This window comes from Osmerus mordax, chromosome 18 (genome assembly GCF_038355195.1).
Source record: "Osmerus mordax isolate fOsmMor3 chromosome 18, fOsmMor3.pri, whole genome shotgun sequence".
NCBI lineage: Eukaryota > Metazoa > Chordata > Actinopteri > Osmeriformes > Osmeridae > Osmerus > Osmerus mordax.
In genome coordinates, this window is record NC_090067.1 from 3,856,015 (window position 1) to 3,883,346 (window position 27,332).

The 27,332-nt window shown below is 44.6% G+C and overlaps 3 protein-coding genes across 3 annotated transcripts; 2 read left to right on the forward strand and 1 right to left on the reverse strand.

Annotated features, from left to right (window-relative positions):
- Positions 1-4,549: 4,549 nt before the first annotated feature.
- Positions 4,550-7,835, reverse strand: si:ch211-133n4.6 (uncharacterized protein LOC797776 homolog). The gene is made up of 9 exons (XM_067256459.1): positions 7,785-7,835; positions 7,572-7,598; positions 7,447-7,479; positions 7,066-7,101; positions 6,487-6,519; positions 6,325-6,360; positions 5,472-5,501; positions 5,059-5,091; positions 4,550-4,913 (listed from the first exon to the last, which is right to left on the reverse strand). The coding sequence occupies exons 2-9, from the start codon at positions 7,579-7,581 to the stop codon at positions 4,771-4,773; spliced, it is 354 nt and encodes a 117-aa protein (XP_067112560.1). The 5' UTR covers positions 7,582-7,598; positions 7,785-7,835; the 3' UTR covers positions 4,550-4,770.
- Positions 7,836-16,578: 8,743 nt separating this feature from the next.
- On the forward strand, positions 16,579-18,323 carry stmnd1 (stathmin domain containing 1). Its single transcript, XM_067256251.1, has 5 exons — positions 16,579-16,654; positions 16,865-17,031; positions 17,112-17,241; positions 17,729-17,860; positions 17,982-18,323. Exons 1-5 carry the CDS (start codon positions 16,589-16,591, stop codon positions 18,321-18,323), a joined length of 837 nt encoding a protein of 278 aa, XP_067112352.1. The 5' UTR covers positions 16,579-16,588.
- A 2,670-nt stretch (positions 18,324-20,993) lies between these two features.
- rbm24a (RNA binding motif protein 24a) lies at positions 20,994-27,332 on the forward strand. The gene is made up of 4 exons (XM_067256046.1): positions 20,994-21,161; positions 21,869-21,992; positions 22,208-22,262; positions 26,905-27,332. The coding sequence occupies exons 1-4, from the start codon at positions 20,994-20,996 to the stop codon at positions 27,242-27,244; spliced, it is 687 nt and encodes a 228-aa protein (XP_067112147.1). The 3' UTR covers positions 27,245-27,332.

Here is a 27,332-nt window from a genome sequence, read left to right on the forward strand (position 1 = left end):
TCAACGAGTTCCTGCCTTATCTTATCCCGCAACCTTGCTACTGACACCAACTCCAGGGCTAACCCACAGCCTGAAAGCTAATACCTATAAAGACTTATTATTTAGTAAGCTAAAAATATTAAGAATCTCCTTATTCCCGTACTACCGTACTACAACTGTTGAGACAACAGTACAAAAGTGGATCATTCCAAACCTGTCTGCACCAGTTTAAGGTGCAATAATATGACGAAGTAGTGTGTCCCAAAATAGTAACATTAACCTTAAACAGTATATATTTAGTAAGGGCAGTTGCAGTATCTACTAAATGTCAAAAGTGTGTGGTTCAGGACAGAACCATACTTACTCCAGGGTTGGGGTCGCCCCAGAAGCTAAACAGAGCTCATACAACAAATCTTTCCACAGCAACACAGAGCAAGCTCAAATCCGTCTTGTTCCAGGTTCTGGAAACCCCCGTTGTCTTCAGAACAGTGACGCTGTAACTAAGAGCCTGGAAGTTCACCCTGACTCTCTCCCACTCACACTTCATCTGGGTAGGACTCTGAAAGGCCCGCCTGGCATTATCAAACCAGATACATTCATATCAAATGTCAATCTCATTAGTGCAGAAACAGGAATCTGGAGAGTTCCAGGATGGAGCTGTGCTACCTTGTGGGGTCTGTTTGTTTGAGCGGTAATGTAAGCAGCGTTACCTTGGGAGAACATTGGGGGGGCAGAAGAGGTTTCTCTCAGACGGACTGCTTCCCTCCTATCGCGCTGGATGAGGTTAAAGGTCACTGTGATGGGATGAAGCGTTAACGTTGTACAGATTGTTTAAAGGTTGAAAGGCTGTGGGTGTAATGACGATTAAAAAACAGCTCGACGCATTCATGGTTGGGGTGTCTTAATGCCACATCTTTCACGTCTCAAGATTTTCAATTGGGACTTTGAAAACCAATACTAAATAACATAAATCTCATTGAGTCCAAAATATAGCCTTACCTGTTTGCCAAAACTTGATAGCTTAAACCCACTGACCCGTTTCAGTGGGAGATCCCCGAACCAGAGATTTAGATAGAGATCAGCATTTGATCTTTGCCTTCGTAGCGGGCCCCAAGCTGGCCTCGTTGTGTGCGTGCAGTGGAACAGTGAGGGGTTTAGAGGGTGTGAAAATGGAGGTTCAGGTTCTTTCTGCAAACTTTCACACACTCTGACGTCAGGATAACGTCCCACTGAACTTGAAATGCTTCCAGGTTAGTTTTAGAGGTATAATACGTTTTTTTAAATCGTATTAGTTCACACAACATGAACATACGAACACACAACATAAGAGTTATTTTACAACACAGACATCTCAGTGTAAGTGGAAAGTACATTTACAAATTGGCCCGTTGCTTTCCAGCCAGTTATGTTCCAGCATTCCTGTTCCAGCCAATCATCTTCAGCGAGGAAGGTCTTCCTCCTTGCTTTGTTTTGGGAAACCAGCATTCCCATATTAATATTTATTTCCCACCCACGCGAACCACTCATCCAAAAAAACTTCACACTTGCGTCCTGAGCAATACACCAGCCAATTTAAATATCAGTCAGTGCCCGATTCTCAAGATAATCGAGCAACAGACTATGATACCTCCCTTTATAGTTAGATATCTGTTAAGGCATTAATGTTGATGTTATATTGTCAGTTTTTTGTTGCACTTTTAGCAAATACACTAAGTTGACCCCCACACAGTTTTGACAGTATTTGTAAATAAAGTTTTAGCTTAGAGCAGCTGTGAGTTTCATCGTGAAGTTGGAGTCTGGGACAGTTCCAGAGTTAGCTAATTTTAACCCTGCTTCTGAAGTGTGGCCAAGTCCTGCTGTCTGAGGTAATTGCAGAACGTAGGCCAACACTGTCCTTGCTATATGGGCTAGCGGCAGTGTTAGCTAACTCTATAACCTGGGCGAGTGGTTGAAAGTAGCTAGTAAGAATGTAGCTTCCAACTTTGTCAACAGCCACACAGAACATTGTGCTTCTGATCAGCAGAGCGCATCGTCACTGCACGTTTCAATGCCCCATAACCACAGCTGTGTGAGGAGAGAGGACTGCTGCTCATTGGTCAGAGAGGACCCGCCTCCCCACGGCCTTGCTTGCCATAAACCATCATTCTGTGTTGCTCTACTGAGATCAGACGTTTCCATGCCAACATGACAACAGAAGGATGGAGTGAGGAGTGCATGTTTACCTCCCTTTTCTCACCATGTTCCCTCCTCACTTATCACTAACCCTAACCCTGCTGTTAAGCTCAGGGCTAGGGTCAGGGTCTGGGTTAGGTGTGGGACAAGGTCTGAACACCAAATTGGTGTCCAGTGTGTACGGCCACAAGAACCTCCACATCATATAATAGGTTTAAATGAAGGGCTGAGATAGGCGTGGGGTTAGGGTTAGGGCTGAGGTAGGGGTAGGGTTAGGGCTGAGGTAAGGGTGGGGTTAGGGCTGAGGTAAGGGTGGGGTTAGGGCTGAGGTAAGGGTGGGGTTAGGGGTCTAGGAGGGTGTTGGGTTAAGGTTAGGCAGGGGGGTGTGGTCAGAGCTGGGGTCAGGGAACAGTGTCTAGTGGCTGGGTTTGAGTTGGCATTAGGGCTGATGTACTACCTGATTGAATTGTGGGTCCTGGGATGCTTCATGTCTGTAGTTGATCATAAGGACACAGCAGGGACACCATGGAGGAACAGCCCACCTTCCAGACAGGTGGAACAACTCCCCCAGCTCCATGGTGTCTGTACTGGGGTTGTATGAGGACAGAGGCTGGAGGACAGAGCAGGATAAATCTAGATGACTCATGACTCAGTCCAGATGCCCGGCCAAACTCTCTCCATTGATCTGGGCTGTGTTCTTCCCAGGAGGAAGGGAAAGCATGCAAACTGCTGCTAATGAGCCTGGACAGCAGGGGCGAACCGGCCCGGAACCTGGAGTGTGAGAGGCCAGGAGGCCGGGGGGTGTTGGAGGCCAGCGTGTTAGAGGCTGGTGAGGCGAGGGTCTTTGAGGGAGGAGAGGCTGGGGTCTTCAAGGCTACAGAGGCTAGGGAGTCTGAGGATTGAGAGGCTGGGGTATCCAGGGAGGAGAGGCCAACAAAGGCCTTTACTTCGGGACATGATTCTAAAGGCATACTTATGCCCCTTTTAAAATGTAGCTCAAGATTGTGAGCAGATAGTATAGGTGCTCTGGGCTTCTCCTCTCAGGTCACCCATGCCTCCAGCAGATGGGAGTGAGAGAGAAGACGTTAGCCCTAACCCTAACCCTGGATACTGCTGCTTCACAGGGACTGGCCGGGAACGCGACACCCGGACTTAGTCAACCATAAAAGGTCATTGAATTTAGAGGATTCAGGCTAAGCGTTATTTTGTTCTGACTCCTTGTGTGTGTGTGTGTGTTTGTGTGTGTGTGTAAGAGCATGGCTTATGGGTAAGTCATTCTTTAGCTTTTTAACCTTCTAGTGAAATAGAGCAGCCATGTTCCTGGGAAGGGGGGGTACCCCAGCCTTAGACCCTCTCCATCACCCAGACTGGGCCTATATCTGACACCTGCCTGGGTCAATAACACCTGGTTTCTGATCCACCTACAGCTCTGTAACTCTCGGGTTCTCATCCGCCTGCAACTGCTTCCTGCAATTTATAGATCTTAATCTCATTTTTCTCATTTTGTTTAGGAGTCGATTTAAAACGAGTAGGCCAGGTGTAACTTTGCTGAGAGAAGTTTATTCAGGAAGTTAAGACAGAGAGGTTAATATATTCACATGTTTGGATATTCATCACAAAATGTTTATACATTTGTTAAATACGGTGTGTATAAAAATGACCATTAGAAATAAAAAGAGACACTTTTGATTTGAACACTGACTGTGTCTCAAGACAAGAGTGATGTTATAGAGACTAGCCACTACAAGCTATAACACGGGTGAGTACGCGTCTTCAGAGGGACAGCACCAGTATCGCCAGTCTGACATTCTGACATTTGTTTAGCGTTTGCCTGTAAAGGATGAAGAAAAATAGATCATCAATTCAAGATTTGTATTGTATCCATAAGAACTAAAGCTGTTTGTCTCTGGTCTAGTTGCCAATGTGTAGCTAGCCTTTAATCCCACAGCGCCACCCGCTGGTTAATGGCTGTTATAGCAGGAGGGTGTCCCCCAGATCAGTGCCTTCTGTGGTTGTAGTTATAGACAGCCAAGCAGCCTGCAGCCCTGCAACCCTGCAGCCCTGCAGGGGCAAAACATGAATGTGACAGTGTAGCTAGTCAACATGGTGGCACTGCCACGCTGACCAGGCTGGTTTGGGTCCGAGATAGCAGACTGGTGTTATACCAGGGGTCTAGATTACTGGCATTGTGGCTGATATTACTGGTATTATTTCAGGGAGTCGATATTACTGGTATTATTTCATGGGTCTGTTTTACTGTTATTATGGCTGAGTGTCTTTACTGGCATTACACAAAGGGTCTATATGACTGGTATTGTAGTATGGCTGGGCGTCTATATTACTGGTGTTATGGCTGGGTGCTATAAAATCTGTTACAGGTCTTTAGTATTCTGGCGTGAAAAATCCTTTATTACATTTTGTGTTTTAATAGCAGATTTGTTTACTTGATCTGTCTGGAATGGGTTAGGTCAGGGTTATGTTGTCTGTAAAGGCTCATTTTCCTAACAGACAGAATCTCCCCAGATTTGTCTGTATCTTTTAGGACTTACGAGATAAGGATTGTTTTAGGATGAGACCAGCTAATGTGAAAGACATCAGTCTCCGTGTGTCTGTGAGAGCTCAGATCTGGCGGCCGGAGGGCCTACGGGATCTCCTCCTGGTGGACTGGGGCTTGCTCCGAGTTCCAACTGTCTTTTGGGATTTGGAAGCGCGTGGGATGATTCGTTTTCTCGCACCTTCATCCGAGTCGGAATCGTCGTCTTCTGAAACATACGTTTGGGGAAACTGTCACGTCAGATTGGTTTCAAGTGTGAGATGTGTGTGCAGACGTGTGTGTGTTTGTTTGTGTGTGTTTGTGTGTATGTGTATGTGTGTGAGTGTGGATTGCATGAACGGAGTTCCTCTTACCATCGTCGTCCTCGACACTGTTGGCAGCAGCGCCTGGTGGGGAAGAGAACAACCACAGGTCAGAGGTCACAGTGTCAGGGTCACATGCTCTCTCTCACAAATCCAACCAGCTTGTGTTTACTGGAGAAAGTGAAGAGAGACGCTCTCTCAAACTAGGTTGTGTTTCAGCGCAGTTTCCTCAATAGACTAGAATATAACTTTATTGTCCATCCTGGATGAACATTTGTATTAGTATCACTTTACATTAACAAATATCACACACACAAACTTACATTCTCCATTGATTAAATACATTCTACAGTGATTCTATACATCCTGCTAAATCCTTAAAGGTTATTAATACATTCACAACCAACATGTTCCACTGCACTAGATGAATGAGTAAATATTCTGAGACATCTGAAGTCACTTACCAGCACCATTCACTACATTTGGCTTGGGAGCTGAAGGAAGGCAAGATAAACATGTTAGCATGGTTTTAGCCTATAAATGTCCAGCATGTGATGTATGTCAACATGTCCTGGATGTGATGCATGTATATTCATCCTGTATGTGATGAAGGTTGGTAGAGTTGGGCAAGCTACTTGGAAAGTGTAGTGAGCTATACCAGTTACTCTACATTAAATGAAGCTTCACTACACTGAAGGTCCACCAGAGAAAAGTAGCTAGCTAAGCTACAGCAACATAGCAAAAGTAGTTTACTGCATCAAAGCCAATTCCAAGTCCATGCTATCTCAGTTATCATTAAAATGATCAGTCAAACAAACGGGCAATCGAAACCCGTACAGTTTATAAAACATTAAGCTCTGCTTTTTGTTCTCACTGCTCCCAAACCAATTTGAAAACATAAGGCTCTAAATCGAGGTATAGTACATATGTTATATCTGTATATGTATAATATACTATGCAGCTGCGGTGTACCAAAACTCTGTGTACGGCAGTGGCTTCACCAACTAATCCTTAACAGTTTTATTATACTCCGCTGCGCTTGAGCTTTCGAAATGTTTGGTGAAATTAGGCTTGTGTGGATGCTACTGCAATGACCAATGACCAATAACTTCACCAATAAATGAGCTTCTCTACCGAACAGCCATTTGACCCAGAAAACAACAACTCTACCGCTATGCTCCTGAGGAATGTAGTTAAACTAGTAACACGGTGCTTGTAGCGACGCTACTGCCCCACATACTGAATGTACAGTATGGCTGTGTTGTGTCGCTCTGCCAGAGGCATGTTTACAAGTGAGGTCGGACAACAGATACTCACCCTCAGGAGCGGCTTCTGCGCTGGTGCTGCTGGCATCTGAAACACGCAGTCAGTTAGGGTCAAGGGTCAGGGTCATGGTTACGGTTAGGGCACCATGCTGGCAATGCTACTGGACTTATAATGACACTCTTCTGAGCATGTGGAAGGTAACTGGCTGCTTACCTGCTGCTGCCCGATTGTCATACAGAGGTTCATCTGCAGAGAGACAGATAAGGTCGTTAGCAGCACAACCCCAGGAGTTCATTTACGTTTGTGTCAGAGGCCAACCTCACAGTGTGAGGAAGCTGGGTCACTTGTTCAAGACTGCAGAGGCACGAATGCAGGGTAACTGTCATGTGTCTCTGCAACGGACCCTTCTGGCCATGCTACCTGTCATGATGATCTAACCCTAACATGCCTGACAGGCAAACTGTCTACTGCCGACACAACTGTGGACTGCCGCTAGGAGGCAGGCTAGGACAGGGCTGAATTTTCCCCCATTGTTGCTGCCTCTGATCCCCTGTCTGCTGCCTCTGATCCTCCAGCTTCACTGACTTCAGGGAGATGGGGCCAGAGTTAGAGAGGAGCTGAGCTCAGAAGGACGCAGAGTTAGAGAGGAGCTGAGCTCAGAAGGACGCCGAGTTAGAGAGGAGCTGAGCTCAGAAGGACGCCGAGTTAGAGAGGAGCTGAGCTCAGAAGGACGCAGAGTTAGAGAGGAGCTGAGCTCAGAAGGAAGCAGAGTTAGAGAGGAGCTGAGCTCACCGTTGGGATGGTCCGGGGAGACTGCGTTCATGCTTTCTGTGGACACAACAGGAAGAACCGGTTAAGGCTTCACATGGCTGTTCAGACGCACACGTGTTCAGGAATTGGTCATCTAGCTAGTTTGTGGAGGTAGCTGATAGGTTGAGTAACTGGTTAGTGTAAGTAGCTGACAGGTTGACTAGCTGGTTGGTGGTGGTAGCAGGTTGACTAGCTGGTTAGAGCACAGCAGTTAGGATTAGGGTTAGCTAGACAGATAGAAGCTAACCCAGGATAGGTAACAGTTAGCTAGGTAGTTTAAGTTAACAATCCATGAAGGGTTAGCTGGTTAGCTGGTTAGCTGGTTAGCTGGTTAGCGGAGACTAACCCAGAACGCAGACTCACCAGTGGGAGCTTCGTCAGAGGTGGAGTCCTTGTCTGTTGGTGACAGAACACAGTTCATCATTACTGGCCTGATAGGACTTTAATTACATCAATATCAATACATCAGATTGTGGACTAATGGTTACCTGTGGACATGGCTTGGATACCCCCATCTAAAACATGACACAAACACACACACACATTGTGAACAATGACATAACACTTATGATTGTAAGTTGAATATAATTGCAGGCAGTAATATCTAAAGTCCAACAACAATGCTAGTAACTGAGCAGCTGTTGATAAAGTGACTTGTAAATCTATAATAATGACGTTGTAGAGGTAGCTGTTAATCTCACCGTTCGTATCTAGTTCAGCTTCCACTAGCAGAACTAGTAGCGAGAGGAAAATCAGAATATTCCTGGAACACAGTCAGGTAGTAAAATGATTCTTACTGCTCTTAATAACACATCTTAGAGATTCTGTCACACTCTGCCCCTGCCTCAGTCTCAGAAAGGCCAGTTGTGTCTGTAACTGTCTGTCTATCTGTCTGTCTGTCTGTCCATACCTGTACTTGGTGGTAAAATATTGCTGTACCTATACCTGTACCTAGTGATAACATATTCCTGTACCTATACCTGTACCTGGTGGTAACATATTCCTGTACCTATACCTGTACCTGGTGGTAACATATTCCTGTACCTATATCTGTACCTATACCTGTACCTAAATCTGTACCTGGTGGTAACATATTCCTGTACCTATATCTGTACCTATACCTGTACCTATATCTGTACCTGGTGGTAACATATTCCTGTACCTATATCTGTACCTATACCTGTACCTAAATCTGTACCTGGTGGTAACATATTCCTATACCTATATCTGTACCTATACCTGTACCTATATCTGTACCTGGTGGTAACATATTCCTGTACTTGGTAATAATAGACTCCTGGACCTGAGAAAAAGGAGAGGCTCCTACCTGGACGGCATGCTGAGGTGAGTCTGGCGTACAGTACAGCGTAGATATTGCACTTCGACTGGTCCTCAGTGCCAGCCAGCTGGGGGAACTTTTATAGCACTTCAAATGTCATGTGGGGGCTGGGACTTGAAGAGGAGGGGCTGGTTGAGCTGGGGGGACGAGGGGATGGGACTGGGTGGGGTGGAGGGTGAGTCAGGTAAGAAGAGGGAAGGGCTGGGGGAGTAGGGGGGGAGGGGGGGAGGGGGGAGGGGGGAGGGCTGGGTAAGATGAGGGTGGGCTGGGTAGGAGACTAGAGCTGGGAGTTGATAAAGAGGGCGGGGAAGTGGTACGAGAGGAGAAACACAGATATCCTGTTCCTGTGATATGAAGGATGTCATGCAAGGATGGTCATAGCCCATGCAGGCTGTTCTCCAGAGGGTGTATCTGGTCATCGCTAAAGACTATTGCAGACGACTCAAGACAACAGACATCCCTCCCCGGAACGCACGCACAATGTTTCACCTTGTAAACACACATACTTTGCTCACACACACTTTCCCTTGTACCACACACACAGATGAGGCACCGGGGAATTCCCTTAGCGGCACGGTTGAGACAACAAAGGCACAACCTGACAAGGTCAAACGAAACACTCTGATATCGTTCCAACAACCTGGTGAAATGTTAAAAGGATCTGGTTCATTCAAACATAATGCTTGGAATCTAGATTCCACGATGGACTTGATACTCTTCCATGATTGCATCAGACATTAACCAAACTCCTGACTTGGCTCTGGAACCCCATTGTTCCTCCTGAGTATTCATTTTCAAACGTTCCTATCCATCAGATGGATAGATTCAGTATTGCTAGAGTCTACTCCTAACCCTGTCAGAATTCCCCTGTTGGTCATGCCTGTGTGTGTCTGTTTCGGTTTTCCTACGTGTGTGAGTGTGTCTATGTGTGTGTGTGTGTGTGTGTGTGTGTGTGTGTGTGTGTGTGTGTGTGTGTGTGTGTGTGTGTGTGTGTGTGTGTGTGTGTGTCTGTGTGTTTCTACATGTGTGTGTGTGTGTTTGTGTGTATGTGTATGTGTGTGTCAATGTGTGTGTGAGAGAGTGTCTTTGTCTGTGTGAACTCATTGCCCCAATCTGAAGACATAACATGAATGAAAACTAGATTGATCTGAAGATAACATTAAGCTGTTAGAGTTAGTTCATTACTCTGTTAATCCCAGCCACAACATTCCTGTCCTTTCCCTTAACCATGACATTTATAGTCCAGGGCTTTGCCGGACATTCTGAGCTTTGTACACTCAGTCAATATACTGTTTACCCAGTCTGGAATATACACTAAACCCAGTCTGAAATGTTATACTGTTTACCCATTCTGGAATGTACTGTATAGCTTGTCTGGAATATACTGTATACTGTACACCAGCCTGTATAGGCAAGCTATAGCATACTGTACAGGACATACTGTAGCAGGGCAGTAACACTGGGCTGCTGTCTTTCTCCTCGCAGGACTAAATGCCTCGTAAGACTCCCCTGATCCTCGACTGAAACTCAATCATCTGGCTGCTTTGCGTTTTATCAGACGGAACAAATGCCAATGGAAATGAATTGGCCGTCTTCAGACAAGACAGGAAGTTTTAGCTTTCCTGTGTTTGTATGGCGCACGTCTCCGGAGCAGCGTCTGGGCTCCAGCAGCCATAATGGGAGAGAGCAGAGTTACCTCTCACACGCCTCGGCCTCTGGTATTCTGGTGCCGCTCAGCCCGCTATCAAAGGGGCTCTCTGTCTGCCTCCTAAAAGGATTTCTCTCTGTAAGTGTAAAAGGATAATTACCGCTCCTCTCCCCCATTATGGAGCCCCTGAGTGGGACGTTTTACTCTTTTCAAGGCAAACAGTCGCATGGAAAGTCTTTGAAAGCTGGTAAGGTCAGATTTACATGTTTATAGAGAAGCCTGTGAGTGCACTACTGCTCTGTTCCATTAGTGCAAAACTTCAACCTACAGTCCTACCCCACGCTCATTACCCCACCCACACTCCTACTTCACCGCCACTTTATTACCCTTCTTTCAGGTTTAATACCCCACCTTTAGCTTTACTACCTCAACCTACGGTATTACCCACCCTTCAGCTTTACTACCTCACCTACAGTCCCACTCCACCCTTATTACCCCACCATTCAGCTTTATTAACCCACCTTCAGCTTTATGACTCCGTCTTTCTGTTCGATTATCCTACCTCACCCTACAATTCCACCTCGTCCTTCATTTTACATTTTACATTTAGTCATTTAGCAGACGCTCTTATCCAGAGCGACTTACAGTAAGTACAGGGACATTCCCCCCGAAGCAACTAGGGTGAAGTGCCTTGCCCAAGGACACAACATCAATTGATACGGCCGGGAATCGAACTGGCAACCTTCAGATTACTAGCCCGACTCCCTCACCGCTCAGCCATCTGACTCCCTTCAGTTCTCCCTCACCCTATAATTCTACTTAACCCTACAGTTCTACCTCAACCTACAGTTCTACCTCAAGCTACTGCTATATCATACCCTGTTATGTCTCACCTGTGAACCCTGCCTCACCCTACAGTTCTAACTCACCTTAACCGACAAGAGTCTGGTCAGGAGTCAGGACAAGAGTCAGGAGTCAGAACGAGTCAGAACAAGAGTCAGGAAAGGATTCAGGAGAGGAGTCAAGACACGAGTCAGGAGAGGAGGAGAGGAGTCAGGACACAAGTCAGGAGAGGAGTCAGGAGAGGAGTCAGGACACGGGTCAGGAGAGGAGTCAGGAGAGGAGTCAGGACACGGGTCAGGAGAGGACTCAGGAGAGGAGTCAGGAGAGGAGTCAGGAGAGAGGACACAATCTGCATAGGGGACAGGAGTCAGGACAGCACGCATGGCAGCGTATCAGTTACATCTGATTGGCTGCAGTAATCTGATGTGATGACACCAGTGCTGTGAGGAGGCTGAGTGGCCCGTTCTTGTGTAGACCTGCACACACCGCTGCCAGGTCGGCAATATCCATGCTCTCCATCATCATGAAGAATTACAGCACATGACCAGCACATACCAGAAAGGATTTATGGAAAGTATTGATGACTTGAATGATATAAAGTGTCATGCATGAACCTGCTGCTCTCCATCATCTGACAGATATCCATGACCTGCAGGAAGAGTGTCCTTCAGGCTTATTGTTCATCTCCTAATATGAATCTTTAGTTCATTCAAGACTAATACATCATTGTAGAGCGACAACTTCACTAAATGATGTAGGAATTAGACCCAAGACCATACTAAACAGTCAAAAACAAGGATACGCCAAAATGTGGATAGAAGGTTTGTGTCCATTTGTCTTTCACCAACAGTTACCATGTGGTAAGGTAACGAAAGTTATGCCATTGTTTGCCCAGTTAAATCACAGTAGCCTGTCCTGCACAAAGACACATCTTGCATTCTCTTTGCTCAGGAGACGAGTCTGAGTCAGCCCGTGAAAGCAGCTGAAATCAGCCCTCTACACAACCCAATGCTGTGAGCTCCTCTGGGGGTGTGGAGGACACACGCCGGAACGTTCCTGAGTTTCGCTGCTTCCTTTAAACTGACTTGAGAGTGAACTATCACCATATATCTATCTCAGAGATCCCAGATGTGTCCCATGAGAAAGATGGATATCTGAGTGATGATCACCTGTCTGCCTAACTTCCACTCCATGAAGAGCAGAAGTACCCTCGGGTATCCAGAAGGGTTCCTGCAAAACTGTTTGTATAAAAATACATTTAAAAAGGGGGTGGCTAATTACACATAAAAAATGAAGATATCATGCTTGTTCATGCTTTTTCCTCCTGAAAGCAAAAATCTGTAATTATTTTTGGTATTTTTTTCACCAGATGCAGTTATTGAAAAGAGCCACTAGATGTCACCCTAGGTCCACAACTAAAAGGTAAGAATATCTCAGATGGGTTTTTAAAGTAAGGGACAGTAAAATATGTGTGCATGTGTGTGCCCTAACCTAGTAATGCTGGCATTACTAGGTTAAGGCACACATCCCACATTGGTTGGATAAACCAACCAATGTGCACCACACAGTTTCTCCAGTAGAAACACGGTGGGTGGAAATGCTCATGAACATTTGTGCTTCTTACCACTTGGTTCACCTTTTCTGATAAACATGAAATGTGTGAAAGTTTTCCTGTTATTTTTCACTTAATCTGCGTCAGGGCAGTACTTACAAAACATAAACACAAAACCAATTCCCTTTCACATTTCACAGGTTTTCATTTTATTGTGTCCACCCATCTTTCTACATTTTACATATGAGATTGAAACAGGCTGAAATAAATAGTAGGGCATGGAGGGCGGGAGTCAGATGGCTGAGCGGTGGGGGAGTCGGGCTAGTAATCAGAAGGTTGCCAGTTCGATTCCCAGCCGTGCCAAATTACGTTGTGTCCTTGGGCAAGGCACTTCACCCTACTTGCCTCAGGGGAATGTCCCTGTACTTACTGTAAGTCTCTCTGGATAAGAGCGTCTGCTAAATGACTAAATGTAAATGTAAATGGAGAATAACAAAATGACAGCCAAATCAATAATAATAAAACATAATATTTAAAGCTGTTTGAGCAATGTCATTAGACTATCAGAACGTTGCATAAAAACCACCTTGTGTTTACTTTTTGTCATGCCACTGACCCATGACAGTTAAACTTCCAGCTGTAATATTTAATCAGCAGTTAATATTTTATCCTCAGTCCCCAACATGGATATTTAGTTGTGGGGAGCCAATGCATCCTCTTACCAGCTTCTTTCCCTCAGGGGTTCCTCGAAAGAATTCAAGATAAGATGAGAACACATACTTATTCATCACCTTCACCTTTCCAAATATATCAATCTCTGTCTCCTGATCATGGTCTACCCCGCTCATTATCTCTTTGGACCTGGTGTAAATAGAGTTTTCTTTTGCAACCACCTCATTCAACCATACCAGCTTTTCTTGCTTTACAATCTCCTTAGACTGGTCCACGACGCAGCCGTAAAATCCTCGCCTTTGGTTCTCGTGTGAGGGGTCCTCTGATGCCATGGGGTGCTCTGTCCCGACAAAAGCCGTGCAGAGGGTGTCGTCAGAGCCTTGGGACCGGCCGACTTCGCAGGCAATAACACTCATGAGGAAAAGCGAGAACGTTCTGAAGTTGTGCACAGAGGCAGAGAACACTGCAGCCATGAAATAGCGACCCCAGTTCTCACAGTTGTGGAAACAATTCAAGAGCTGAAAGGTTTGGCGGCAGAAATGGTTGAATTCTGATGGAATGAGTCCCTGTGTCAACTCTTGGAGTGAATAGTACTTCTTCTGGTTTCTGTAAGTGACTGTAAACTTCAAAATGTCTTGCAGATTGTTAGGATTCATGTACTTGCCAACAAGAAAGACACGGAAGGTTTTCCTCTGCACCTGGTAAATGCAGTCATTCAGAACATAGTATAAATCAAATTCTGCATCTTCCCTGGCATTGTATCGAATCTCCACTGCTAAGTCTAGGATTGTGGCAATGTGTTTTATTGGAATCTTTTGATCTGGCTCCTTGTCCAAAAGCCAAACTGCCGTAAAGTTGGGCCGATTTTCATTTGGGATATAATCAGGAGCACGCCTTTTTTCATGCTGTTCAAAAAACAGACTCCAAGTCAGGCCTTCAAGACAGTCAATGGATGTGTACTTTTTGCGCAGGTCCTTAGGGACAAACATTTGAGGGTGGGTTGGCCATTCTAGAGTCTCGATATACAAAGCATGTCCTTGGTAATTTGGAATGGCCTGTCCTTCTGTCCCAGTCTCCACTTTGGTTAACAAGCCACCTCTTTGGTCAAGTTGAGCAATCACCTTTTCCCTAGTGTCTTTGGTCCTCCAGACTCCCTCATGTTCGGTCACTATCTCCCCGTATGGGTTCACAGAGATTTTGGCACTGCTCAAGTGTAACGTGGTCTCCACATGAAGGGACCTTAGTGTTTGCAGCAGCAGCTTTGCAAAGGATAGGTCTTTTCCAAGCTCACAACCAACCAGGATTAATGTGCGCAGGTGAGTGTTTCCTATTGCCATTGCTGCAACAACTTGAGCAAGCTCTTCTGGCTCATAACCTCCTAGTTGAGCCCTTCCTTCAATGCCTATACTGCCATGCCCAACCAATGTCACAATGCCATATCTAGTTATACCGGTCTCAGAGCCCTTAAGGACATGCAGTGCCCCTTTGTCATAACTCAGAAGAGTGGATCTAGTAGGACACCTCTCAAACAGGAATAATGCTGAGTCAATTACTTCTGGTTTGTTCTCCATGATCACAATATGTTGGTGGTCATAGCTGTTTGCACTGCCCCAAATGCTCAGATGATGGATGTCGACCACTTGCATGACTTTAGATGCAGTGTCCTTCTTCTCAACCTTCTCGCTTTCCATCTGCATAAAAAGGTTGGAAAAAAGTGCAGACATATTTATAAGCAATTTCCCCACAGTGACTAATTGACCACATTATTATTAATTTTGCATTACAAACACAAGGCCTTATGTTATGGTTATGGCTGCAGGTGGCATTCTTATACAGAGTATTCCATGACTCAGATGTGAGAAGTGGGTTTATATTTGCAACACGAACATTGTTGGTCTTCTCGTTGTCGCGTTGATCAGTAGCACTCAAACCAGCATCATCTGAATATGTTGGGAGGGTCATCAGGTCGGATGGAGTACTTTCAGGAAGTGGCAGTCTGTACATAAGATTACATTTACATACATTTACAGTACTTTAATCCAGAGACACTGCTGTCATAGTTACTACCAATCAAGCCAAATTCTACATAAGTATATTTTAGAATATACAGTATCTCACCTGTTAGTTCTGTTAATCAACTGCACACTCTGGGTAGCCAAATTCAAGCCTATTACAAGAGAACAGAAATTAGGATTCTTTGTGTAACAATTTCTCTCATAAATTAATGTTAGAAGGTTTAACATACGGACTAGCATCCAGTGAGTGTTGTTTATAAATGATAACACTGGTGGAGATTGAATGACATTTGAGTCATTATTGGAATGTTGGGATGTCAACTATGAACTGTAATGAGATCTGATGTGAACACAGTGTTTAAAATGGATGTGATGTTGTTTTAGCAGTGCTCTGAAATATAATGTCATGTATCTCTTTAGGACAAACAAATGACCTTTGCAACCATTCATCCAGTTCATAGGGGCCAAGTGACCATGTATCCAAGAGCTTTGGAACACATGCTACTTCTTAGACATTCAAACGGATAGTTTTAACAACGACCTGGAACCCTTTACTTAGTTACAATGCAGAAAATACTCTACACAATGAATAAGAGCATCTTTGTTTACCTAAACAAATAAAATAAATATAATTATCTTACCTCTGACAGCCATTATTGAGTCGAAGGACAAATGAAAAAAAAAAATAAGGTTAATAGTAATGGTTTTCATAGTGATAGTTTTGACTCCAGCACCCAGTACAGCCTGCAAATAGGGTTCTCAGAGTGAGATATCTAGTCAAAGACAGCTCCGTTTTATTGTTTGACTTCAACATCTCAAGCCTATTTAAATAGATAAGTAGGAAAATGTATGAGTTAGCACCACAGTCTCTCTTATGTTTGAATAAGATTATGTAGGCCTGTACAGAAAACCTATAAGAGGGTAACACAACACTTGGTTTTACATTCACTTGGTTTTACAAAAACTTGGTTCCCTACATTTACATTTACATTTATGCATTTAGCAGACGCTTTTATCCAAAGCGACTTCCAAGAGAGAGCTTTACAAAAGAGCATAGGTCTACAAAAGAGCATTCCCTGTGTCCCAATTAGCAGTTATGCAGTTATGACGTCATGCCAGACACTTTTTGGCAACCTGACACTTTTTGTCATGACAGCGCCCCTAAAATGACGCCCTTGCAACAATCTAAATACAACGTCAGAAAGTTGGGATGTTGTATGTTTTGGTGCAGTGTGCACGCACCTTTAAACAGGGTCGGATTTATTGTGGCAACAGGCCATGGCAACGCCACGACAAGTCCTTGGCAACATGGATCGCAATGCATTTAGTATGTGAAGGAATGCCCAGTCTTGAGAATTTCCTGTTTGCATCAAGTTCCGAGAATGTCTCATTAGTAACATATTTAAAGTACTACCGAGTAAGATGCACTTTTAATTATGGGATGTGGTAGTTCAAAAATAACCTTGGTTCAGCCGGTGTTGTCCAGCCCTGACCCTAATGAGGTAAGCTTGTTTCAACAATACACTTTATAGTGTTAGACCCATTTGGGGGTGTCAAATCATTTCTAATTTTTACAGTTTTTTACAATGTTTGTATTTCTTTATCTGAGATAAGAAATCATCCAAAGCTAAATAATAAAAATGTAGTTAGCATATGTTACAAAATTGGAAATGATAAACATGAAAATCCTTTTGGGGTTACCATTTATGCAGGAGGACACAGGCAAACAGTGTGTAGGTGTGGATCGGGGTGACTCCGCAGTGTCAAAGTTCACCACTGACAGTGGGGTGGGCCTGGACTCTGGAGAGGCTCCCACACTACCAGGAGCCGTACACAGGAAACTACCGCCACTTGCAGGTAGGTGTAGGCGTAAGTGCCTGTCTTTGACTTTGCTGGGTGATTCACCGTGTGCAGGGTGTGAGTCAAAGCCCTCCCTCCGCGACCTCTCCCAGGCTCCAGCCCAGGGCTGCCCCAGGAGACCCAGAGGCCCAGGTCCAGTGACATCATGGAGCAGCTGCTCAGCCAGGGCATCATCCCAGCCCACCCCAAAGACAGGGCCTGCAAGACCGGAGAGGCCTACAACATCATGGTGTGTCCAAGGACTTTTTTTGAAAATCAAAGCCCATTTAACCCTTGTACTGCCATTATTCCAACACCCCGTCAGGTGGTTCATTTAAATCCCCTGCCAATGACATCTTTGCCAAATGCAAGATGTCATTTATTGAAGCAGTTAAGTTGTTCATTCAGCTACAGTACAGGACAAACTATATATAGCTCATCAGCCTGCTTATCAAAAGATAACAACAGCCATTGCTAAGCTGGACGTGGCGTAACTGTTGAGCACATGATTCAATGGTTTCTATGAGGGGTAAACTCTATGCTCAGTGGTTCAATTCTTTTTTCATCCACACATAATTCACTAGATGATTAATAAACCCATTTTATGAAAGGAGAGATGTTTGGGTTTGATTTGAACACAATTTTTTTTTAAATGATAAAAAATCATGTGGCAGTTCTAATGTCAATCTCACATGAACATAAATTTTCATTTACGGTGTGTGTGTGTGTCCTGTTAGTTGGACAAGCCAGAAATGCCCAGGACAAGCCCCCCATCTCGACTGGAGTCTCTGAAGATAAGAAAGGACCAGATGGGGACCTCCAGGGAGGAGATGGAGGAGAAGATGAGACAGGTAGAGGAGAGACGCAAGGTCAGATTCTGGAGATGTCATTTACGGCATTATGTCGAATGAACTGATTGTGAAGCCAGTCTCTTTCCTCACCCTATCCTTCTTTCTCTCTCAATCAGCGTTGTTGTCGTTTCTCTCTCAGCTCAAGGAGGAGGAGCTAAGGCTTCGTCTGAGGTCCAAGTCTGCCCGCGTGCGTGGACTGGCCTCTGCAGAGCTGGGGGGAGAAACTGGGCTCACCCCTGTGGAGACCCTGCAGAACCACCTCCCTGACACGCTCCCCGGCTCTGGAGACCCTGAAGACCTCCAGGACCCACTGCTGCACGCCCACACTGAGGCTGGAGAGGGCAGTAGGGAGGCAGGAGGAGGACAAGGAGACAAGGTCTCAGAAGGTGCCAGGATTGGAGACCTTCTCACAGCCTCTCTGCAGATGGAGAGCGACTTCACGTTCCAGCAGACTAAACAGGCTGAACAAGACCTATTCTAGCCACACGAGGGCTGTTAATGACTGAGGGGATAGGGTAAGAGCCTGGAAGGAGAGGATTGATTGGGGGTTGGAGGGTGGGCTTGGGGGTGGTATCATTGCCATTACCCCAATGTAGAAACTTCACCCTCCCACCCTGGCTTCCCTAGAGTAGAAAGTATGCTTCAGTTATGAGTTTGTATACAGGCGAAAGAAAAATAATGGCCTCTGCTTGTGTTTTTAAATGCATAAATGCAGATTAAGAGTAAGTGTGTAGGTCCATAAAATTATTTTCAGACTACATTTCCTTGGGATTGAATGGGATGGGATCTGGTAGAAATATGAATATACATTTTGCATTTTAAAAATAAGATTGTATCATAGTCGGTGAATAGTTCCAAGACAATGTTCTTGCCAAAATACCAAATCAAAATAAACTTAATTACGTATATAACCATTATAGAATTTTGTGCATTTATTCAATTGTAATATCACTGTTTTTTTTTTACTTGTTGTGGTTGGTAGATGGCTGTATGTACTTTGACACAAGGTGGCACTGTATCCATGAATAGAAGTTGCAGTTGAGCTCAGCAATTGCCTCCATTTACCTTTTATTCATTTATTAGAGTCTTTTATCCAAAGCTACATACAAATAGCACATAGTGCAGTAGAAAATCAAGGATCAGAAGCGAATAGTTCTAATAGTATTCCAGTGGTCAAACTCAAGGAGCTGTCTGTATTTACTACACACAACACAACCACATCTCAGCTACCAGACAGGGTAAATAATAATAATATCTGAACTATTGTGCAATAATAATATTTCAAAACTGTTTATAGTAGCCTACAACGCAAAAAAATCAATCTATCAATGTGCAACTTTAAACAATTCCTTGGGTGCATTCGCTTTTCAGTCTGAAGTTGTGATGGGCATGGGTCTTATATAAAAGAGTCCAGAATGTTGTTAGCCTAATATTTAAGGTGTCTGCTTTGTAAGAATATGCTATCCTACTTGCGTCTGTTCATTCAAGAAGCAACAACGCGTTTTCGATTTAAAACGGGAGGTTTCCGGCTGGGAAAATATACGCAAACACTACCTTTATCCAATATTGATAGCCTTTTAGTCTACAACGTTATCTTTTATGTTGAAGACATCAGTCATATGCTGGGACCTAGACAAAGATTGTGGATTTTGAAGGGGATAACGTGACATCAACATAATAGCACCAGGTAAGGTAATTCTAATGAGTCAGCATGCACCACGCGAGGGGCCGCAACCTGATAGATTCCTCATTGTTTGGCAACTGAAACCCGATACGAGTCCTGTCACGACACTCCATTGAATGGGCATGTGTCTGCATGAATAAACTAGTGGCCGAACACGGCGATGACACTATCAGGTTGTGTCTACTGCTGGCCAAAAGAGTTGTCATTTTTGTGACCAGTCTTGTAGCAGTTCACACACCATCTCATTCCAATTCTGTGGAGAAGAACTGGCATCTGTGTCACTTACAGTGAATTTGGTAACTCACCATATTATAAACAACGGGGTAGACTACACTGTTGATGTTGCACATTAACAGACCTAGAGGGCGAGCCGTGCTTGAATTATTTATGCCAGGTAGGTCTAGGAGGCTATCACTTTTCACAGGATGAAGTAGAAGCAAACTAATTCTAGCTGCTCTTTAAAAATGCCGTGACAAACCCTAAAGCACACCTATACATACTCAATACAATCTGATATCAGACTGTCATATTACCCACTTTAATCATCAACGAAATTGTAGTTTCACCATATCATTATCCTCAACTGGTGTGCGCCATTGAGCGCCACGTTATTGAAAGCACTACCCAATGTCTTCTTATTGTTAATGTGGACAAAACACACTAGATCGTTCTTCGATGTAACTTAATCTCGTAATTGTTGGCTCGACCCCAACCAACACCTGTCCACATCTTTATCAGTGCGCTGCTAGCGGCCGTACTACAAGGCCGTAGTGGTCATAGTGCGCATCCCTTCTCTGGAGTGATTCATGTGCCAGGTTGTCCACCTGCTGTGAGGTAATGTCTTGGGACCAAGACATAAATGACTATTGTTACCTGTACTAACTTTACGATTGGTCTCGGACTCGTTGATTGGCTTTGAAAACACCGTGTCTTGCGAAGGTGTATTTTAAACTTTCAGAGACTTTTGCATCTATAAACTTTGATGACCCATTTATAAATCTTACATCACTTATGTCTGTACACAAACTTAACTTTAATTATAATTTCTGCGCGCTTCACAGCTGTTTCCCAACTCGTGTAGCGGATTGGGATTGTGGGCGGGTTGAAATGCATGCGCTGCCTGTACCGCCCTAGTGATGGCAGTTGGGTGGAGTTTAGGACAGGGCTTTTAGGAATGGCTCTGAAACACATTTAGTTAGACACGACAGTTAAGAAGAAGAGCTGAAAACACCTGATGATCCTGGACAATCCGCTCCATTTCCACTTCTAGTGTCGGAAGATAACCTACCTCGAATCATAATTTTTGTAGAGTGCTGTTTCCCTTTTTTTACTCTGAAGACTCTGTTTTAAGTTAAATATTTCATCCTGCTCTTTATATTACTAATTATAAGTGATCAACTGATCAGGACATATTGCACTATATTTGTATTTTTATTTATTCTATTTTGCACTAAAGTTTTGGTGAAGATGCATACCACGCAAAAGGACACGACCTATACGAAGATATTTGTCGGGGGTCTTCCCTATCACACCACTGATTCCAGTCTCAGGAAATATTTTGAAGTTTTCGGTGAGATCGAAGAGGCTGTAGTGATTACGGATAGACAGACCGGAAAGTCCAGGGGGTATGGATTCGTAAGTGTCAATAGTCAATAGTTTATTTCATAACCACTTTTTATGACACAGCTCTAATATGCAGTAGCCTACAGTCTACTATGAATTCCATGTTCAATCCCATGTTCTCGTTGATGTTGATTTTTTGTTTTCCATGTTTCATATTGTATTTGTCTTGCAGGCCCACTAAAATGTATGCAATGTTTTTAGTTTATTAAGGCTTGATCTTGAAAAAGTATTGAACTCACCGTTACTTTGATGCGCCCACTCAGGTATGGTATTAGGTCTATTAATTGACAGTTTAGGCAGCACAAACGCCATAGTATTCAGTAAAAATGAAACTGTCAAAACATATTTGAAGTTCTGGTATTTCCTAATGTCTTAATGTTATCAAAACTGCATATTGAGGTCCAACGCTTTGATATCAGGGGTCAATATAAAGGGGTCAATATAGGTTTTTCGTGTCGTGGGTACATATATTACAGTAACTATATGAAATAGTTCAGGATGCGTCAGGATGCCACTACTTGCTGCTGATTGTTTGTACACACATTTCATGATCCTGTTCATGTATGCTGGTCCCACCAACACACACATTTGATCTCTTATTCTTTCTCTCTTGCTCACTCACTCACACACACACACACACTCACGCGCGCGCACACACACACACACACACACAGTCCTCCTCTCACTATTGCGCCTCTTCCCTTTGTGTGTCCACAAAGGTGACAATGTCAGACCGCTCAGCAGCAGACAGGGCTTGTAAGGACCCTAACCCCATCATCGACGGCAGGAAGGCCAATGTTAACCTAGCCTACTTGGGTGCCAAGCCACGTGTCATGCAGCCAGGTGAGATAACAGGCCACCAAGCAGTCCCTTCACTGGCTGCCCTTTACATGGAACTGCATGTCGTTTTCACTAAGCCTACAGAGAAGCATAACTACATTAGATTGATTGTCAATACCTAACATTGCACATTCTATATATGTGTCCAAAATGATGTCAAGAGAGTATATCTCCAAATGATGGCTGATGAATCAGTGTCCTCCTTATGATTTATCCAGGGTTTACCTTTGGTGTTCCCCAAATTCACCCAGCATTCATCCAAAGGCCTTATGGGTAAGTAGGGATGTACTATTTCAGATGGTCTAATGATGATGGTAATGAAGAAGAGGATTAGTATGGCAAGAGTGTCAGTTAGCTACCAAATCTGTTAACTAAGTGAACTACTAAACTGCAAAGCCAATGTCCCTCCTTGTACTTCCATGTAGTTTGATATGTATTTATTATTCTATGAATATCAATCTTGTGTATCTGATTGTTTTGTAATTACTCCTATTTCTCTCCATGCATAGATGATGGATGATAATTTTAAATTGAAAAGCAGTAATGCTTCTATCACTCACCGCAAAGTTGACCCGAAATGTCAATTTAAGGTTTGTGTGTTTGTGTGTGTGCCTGTTTGTGTCCATGCATGTATGGAAGAGTGTGTGTGTGCTGTTTGTGCACTGTGTATGTGTGTGTGAGTATGTTTGTGTGTGTGTGTGTGTGTGTGTGTGTGTGTGTGTGTGTGTGTGTGCGTGTGTGTGTGTGTGTTTATACTCTTAAGTGGGCAATGATGGAAAGTTCCATCCTGACTCAATATTATCTATCTTTCTCTGGCTCGACAGGAGGAATCTGGGTTAAGATAACTGCTGGTTTGAGGAATAGTTCAGATAAAGGAATTACCAGTAAACTCAAACACACACAAACACGCTCAAATGGTGATTATAGATGCATGTATGTTGGTCATTTATTTTGGTTTTGACATTTATGATAATACCTTGTGTGTACCTTGTAGTATAGCTTTGTGTGCTGTTTCACTGTCATGAAGTGGTGTTGAGATCTAAACCGTGTGTTTCCTATTTAAAAAAAAAAGAAAACACTGGGTTGATGATTTTTGAGGTGTTGTTTTCTGTTTTTGTGGAAGTGTCAACTTTGCCAGGGGGTGCAAAGTTTATTTTCACGCTTTTGTGCTGTAGCTTGTGGTTGGTTTACCTCTCTTTGGTTTAACAGGATGGTTTTTATGTTGCTGTTTTTTGTTGCTGGAGTGATTGACAGTTTTCTGTGTGACTTGACCCCCCCCCCCCCCCACACACACACACCCCTTCAACTCACTGCTTGCCTGCATATTTTCAAACACTGGTGGAAGTTATTCTCTCAACCATCCTAGCTCCAGCTTACCATTTAAGGGCTGTTCTCTCTCTCCTCATCTCTTCTTTACCTCTCCTTGTCTCTCTGTCCCTCACACTTATTGCTATTCCTTATAGCATAACATCATTTAGAGTTATATTGTCACTCTTTCTATTTCTCTCTCTTTCTCTCACTCTTATTTTCCTACTCTTTCAGTCGCACCCTCCATTTTCCTGCTTTAGCCCTATATGGAATACCACTGCTCGATCCCAATGGAGTTGATCATGTCTCTCAAGAGAATATCCACTCCAACTCTACAGAACAGATTGTCCTAGAGATACTAGACTGAAATAGTCTAGAAGACCATACATGTTGTACAACAGGTCTTATGAAGACAAGTAATGGTACAAAGTTGAAGTTGTGAGTGCATGTCTGTATGTATGTGTGTGTAGTTACAAGTGTGATTACTTGTGTGGGTGTGTGTGTGAAAAGGGCGCACCAGCGCATATGTATGATGTCAGTCCGAAATATGGATGCACACTTATGTGACCGTGTAGATGCTGTTTTGTGCGTGGCTGTTTATGTGTAGCGCAACGCAGGGCCCCAAAGTCTCCGCTGTGACACAAACACATGTCTGGATGCCACGGCCACTCTGAACAAGCTTTCGTCACATGGGCGCACGGCGGTGTTAAGGAAAACAAGCTTCTCCATTGTGTCGCACAAAGCCCAGAGTGCTGACACTGCAGTTGCGTGAAGCCGGCACACAAAATAGGGAGGGGGGGGGGGCTCTCTTTCTGTCTCTCTCGCTTTCTGTCTCTGTTTCTCTCTATCCCTCTGTCTGTCATACAGGAATGGGGACCTTAAAAACACCAGTGCAGAAGGCCCCCAGGGCATTTAAAGGGCCACATACACGATACAATACAAATCCATACACAGACACTGTACAGTATACGACAGACACAGTAGCGCACAGTACAGTACACACCTACACATGGACACGGTACGATATACTTTAGACCCACACATACAGTACATTACCATATAGTGCAGTACAGATCCATATGTAGACACAGTACAGCATAGTACAGTATAGAGCCATACATAAAACACAGTACAGTATAGTACAGTATCAGGGCATATACACTAGCCTATAGACCCATACATAGACACTGCTGTGGTCATCGCAGAGAACCTTAACCTCCACCTATGCTAGCTGTGGTGTTATTGAACATTGAGCTATGGAAGTGTATTACTAACCATAGAGGACCATTCCACTGGCTGGCTGGCTGGCTGTTCTTCTGATTGTTTTACAAATCAGGGAATGAAAGGTGTGTTGTACAAACATCCCCCCATTCCTGAACATACACACACTCATGTCACCCCTCTGGCATGTGATTGGAGGCCTTTATTTAGCCTTGAACTTTAACGAGCACTGGAGCCAGCCAAAGCCACAGCTATCCAGCAGACAGGGACAGAAGGAATTCATGTTTGGTATTTATCTGTTATTTCAACAGTTGCATTTAGAATGTGTACTATCCAGTATGGTGGATGAGAGAAAGAACAGAACTCCTGGTATCCTTGCAAACAGTTAAACGTGTGTGTATGTGTATGTTGGTTTCAACACGTGGAAAGAAGAGTAGGGTATACATGATTGGGATGATGGAGAAATGTTGTGGATGGGATTTCCTTCCAGCTGACTTCTAGTAGATGAGGATTTGTGTTGAGGATTACAAGCTAATCAGACTGCAGACCACTGTGTGTCAGCCAGAACCTCTACAATGGAGTATGTGAATATGTTTTAATGCAGCACTAGGTCTTCAACAGTGTATTGGACTGGCTTGTGTGACATGTGTGTGTGTGGTGTTTATGTGTGTGTGTGTGTGTGTGTGTGTGTGTGTGTGTGTGTGTGTGTGTGTGTGTGTGTGTGTGTGTTGCTTCGTGGAGGTCGCTGTGTTTTGTTGCCACTGGGCTGCACAGGTGTGTGTGTGTAATTTATTTTGTGTCTTAGCTAGCATCAGTGTGTGTGTTACACTAAGCTGAGACTGCAGTATGTATGACCTTTGACCTAAGTGAGAATTAACCTAGGTCCCCCCTCCTCTCTTGATGTTTTGTTGAGTGAGAGTGCTTTGTTGTTCTTGGTCCATGTGGACTTTGTTGACATTGTTTTCCTTTAAAACCTGCTTTTCCCCCTGTTTCTTTGGCCTCAGTCTTTTGATGAGATGTGACATGATTGGCTAACGGAGTGTTGATAGTCGGGTTGCCACCATAGATCCTTTCTTGCATCTCTAACCCCCCCATTCCTCCCTCCAATCCAGACTTTAAATCTGAAGGGCTGTACCTGCTGTTTCCTGCAATACCAATGTTTCTCAAACTTTCTTTTCAATTAAAACTAATCTTGTGTCAGTATTTGGTTAATTTAACTGTCAGACTGTGAACACACCAACCAACCCATATCTCACACTCGCACGATCAATTTGTCGGTGCCTGTGTATCAGTCAAATGTAAGCTTCTTCTCCAACTGTATTTAAATCCCCCCACACCCTTTCCTAATGTCCATGAGAAGTTGTCCCCCGTCCACAGAATGATGAGAGTTTTTAACTCCTCCCATGTCATGGCTCCATCATGTGACTGAGACTCAATCATGCCTTCCCGAGTTGGTCCATTTCTATGTCGTGTGTGACGAGGGGGTCGGGCATAGGGCTTGGTCTGTATTGAGGGGGGAGGTGGGGGAGGGGGGGAGTGATGTAGAATATGTTCATTGTCCCTGACTGCTTATTTAATCAGAATTGAGCCGAGCCTGCCCCCCCAAAGCTTTTTGTCTCAGCACAGAAGGGGAAACGGCCAGCAGTGTCCCTTTTTGAAAACTGTCCAGCTGTCAAAGTGGCAGTGACATTTTCACAATGCCCCCCCCTCCCAGCTCATCTCCTCATCACCCCAGGCCACTGCAGACCCCTCTCCCCCCGTTTACCTTTAACCCTGCTGAGTACACATACACACAGAACCACACACACACACACACCCTTTGAATAGGGGGCATGGTACCAGAGCCAAAGCCACATGTGAACAAGAACAGACCAATCTCCACCTCCTTCCTCTTTTTTTCTCTCTCTCTTTCTCCCTGCCCTCCCTCTCCTTCCCTCCCTCTCCTTCCCTTTCTCTCTCTTTCTCTCACATGAAGCCTGTCACTCTCTTTCTATCATCTAAGACATGTACCCAAACTCGATATAAATATAACTACACAACTGTATCATAGAAGTGGAGTAATTTAATAGAAGCACCTTGAACACTACCCTAACCATATTGACAGGGTTAGATAGAAGAACAATAGAGATGTCTATTTTGGCAACCGTCTGAATCTCTAATAACTACTAGCAGGAATTTCCTTGATGTTCATGGACTGGATTGGACTGGGGGGACGCTTGGCCGCAGTGTGGTTTAGTTTGAGTTTGGGGGACTGGTTGAAGTTGGGTTGGATTCAGGAGGGCTGATTGGGGCTCTGCCATTAGGTTTGGATGTTTGCTGTCAGTGACTTGCACTGGTCTGGGCGGGCCTGTCTGACACTCTGTGTGTGTTTTTGTTTGTCCGTCAGGATTCCAGCTCACTACGTGTACCCCCAGGCGTTCATGCAGCCCAGTATGGTCATCCCACACGTGCAGCCCAGTGCTGCCACCTCCGCCGCTGCCACCTCGCCCTACATCGACTACACGGGCGCCGCCTACGCCCAGTACTCCGCCGCTGCCGCTAGCGCTGCCGCAGCCTACGAGCAGTATCCCTACGCCGCCTCCCCAGCGGCGGCAGGATACGTGGCAGCTGCCGGCTACGGCTATGCGGTCCAGCAACCGCTTGCCACAGCCGCACCGGGGTCTGCTGCCGCTGCAGCCTTCGGCCAATATCAGCCCCAGCAGCTGCAAGCTGACCGCATGCAGTAGCAGCCACAGCAGTCATTGGACAGGAGGGGTGGAGGAGAGCCCCGCCCCCATCCCGGGATGATTGGCTATGAGGAAGAGCGTTGGAGGA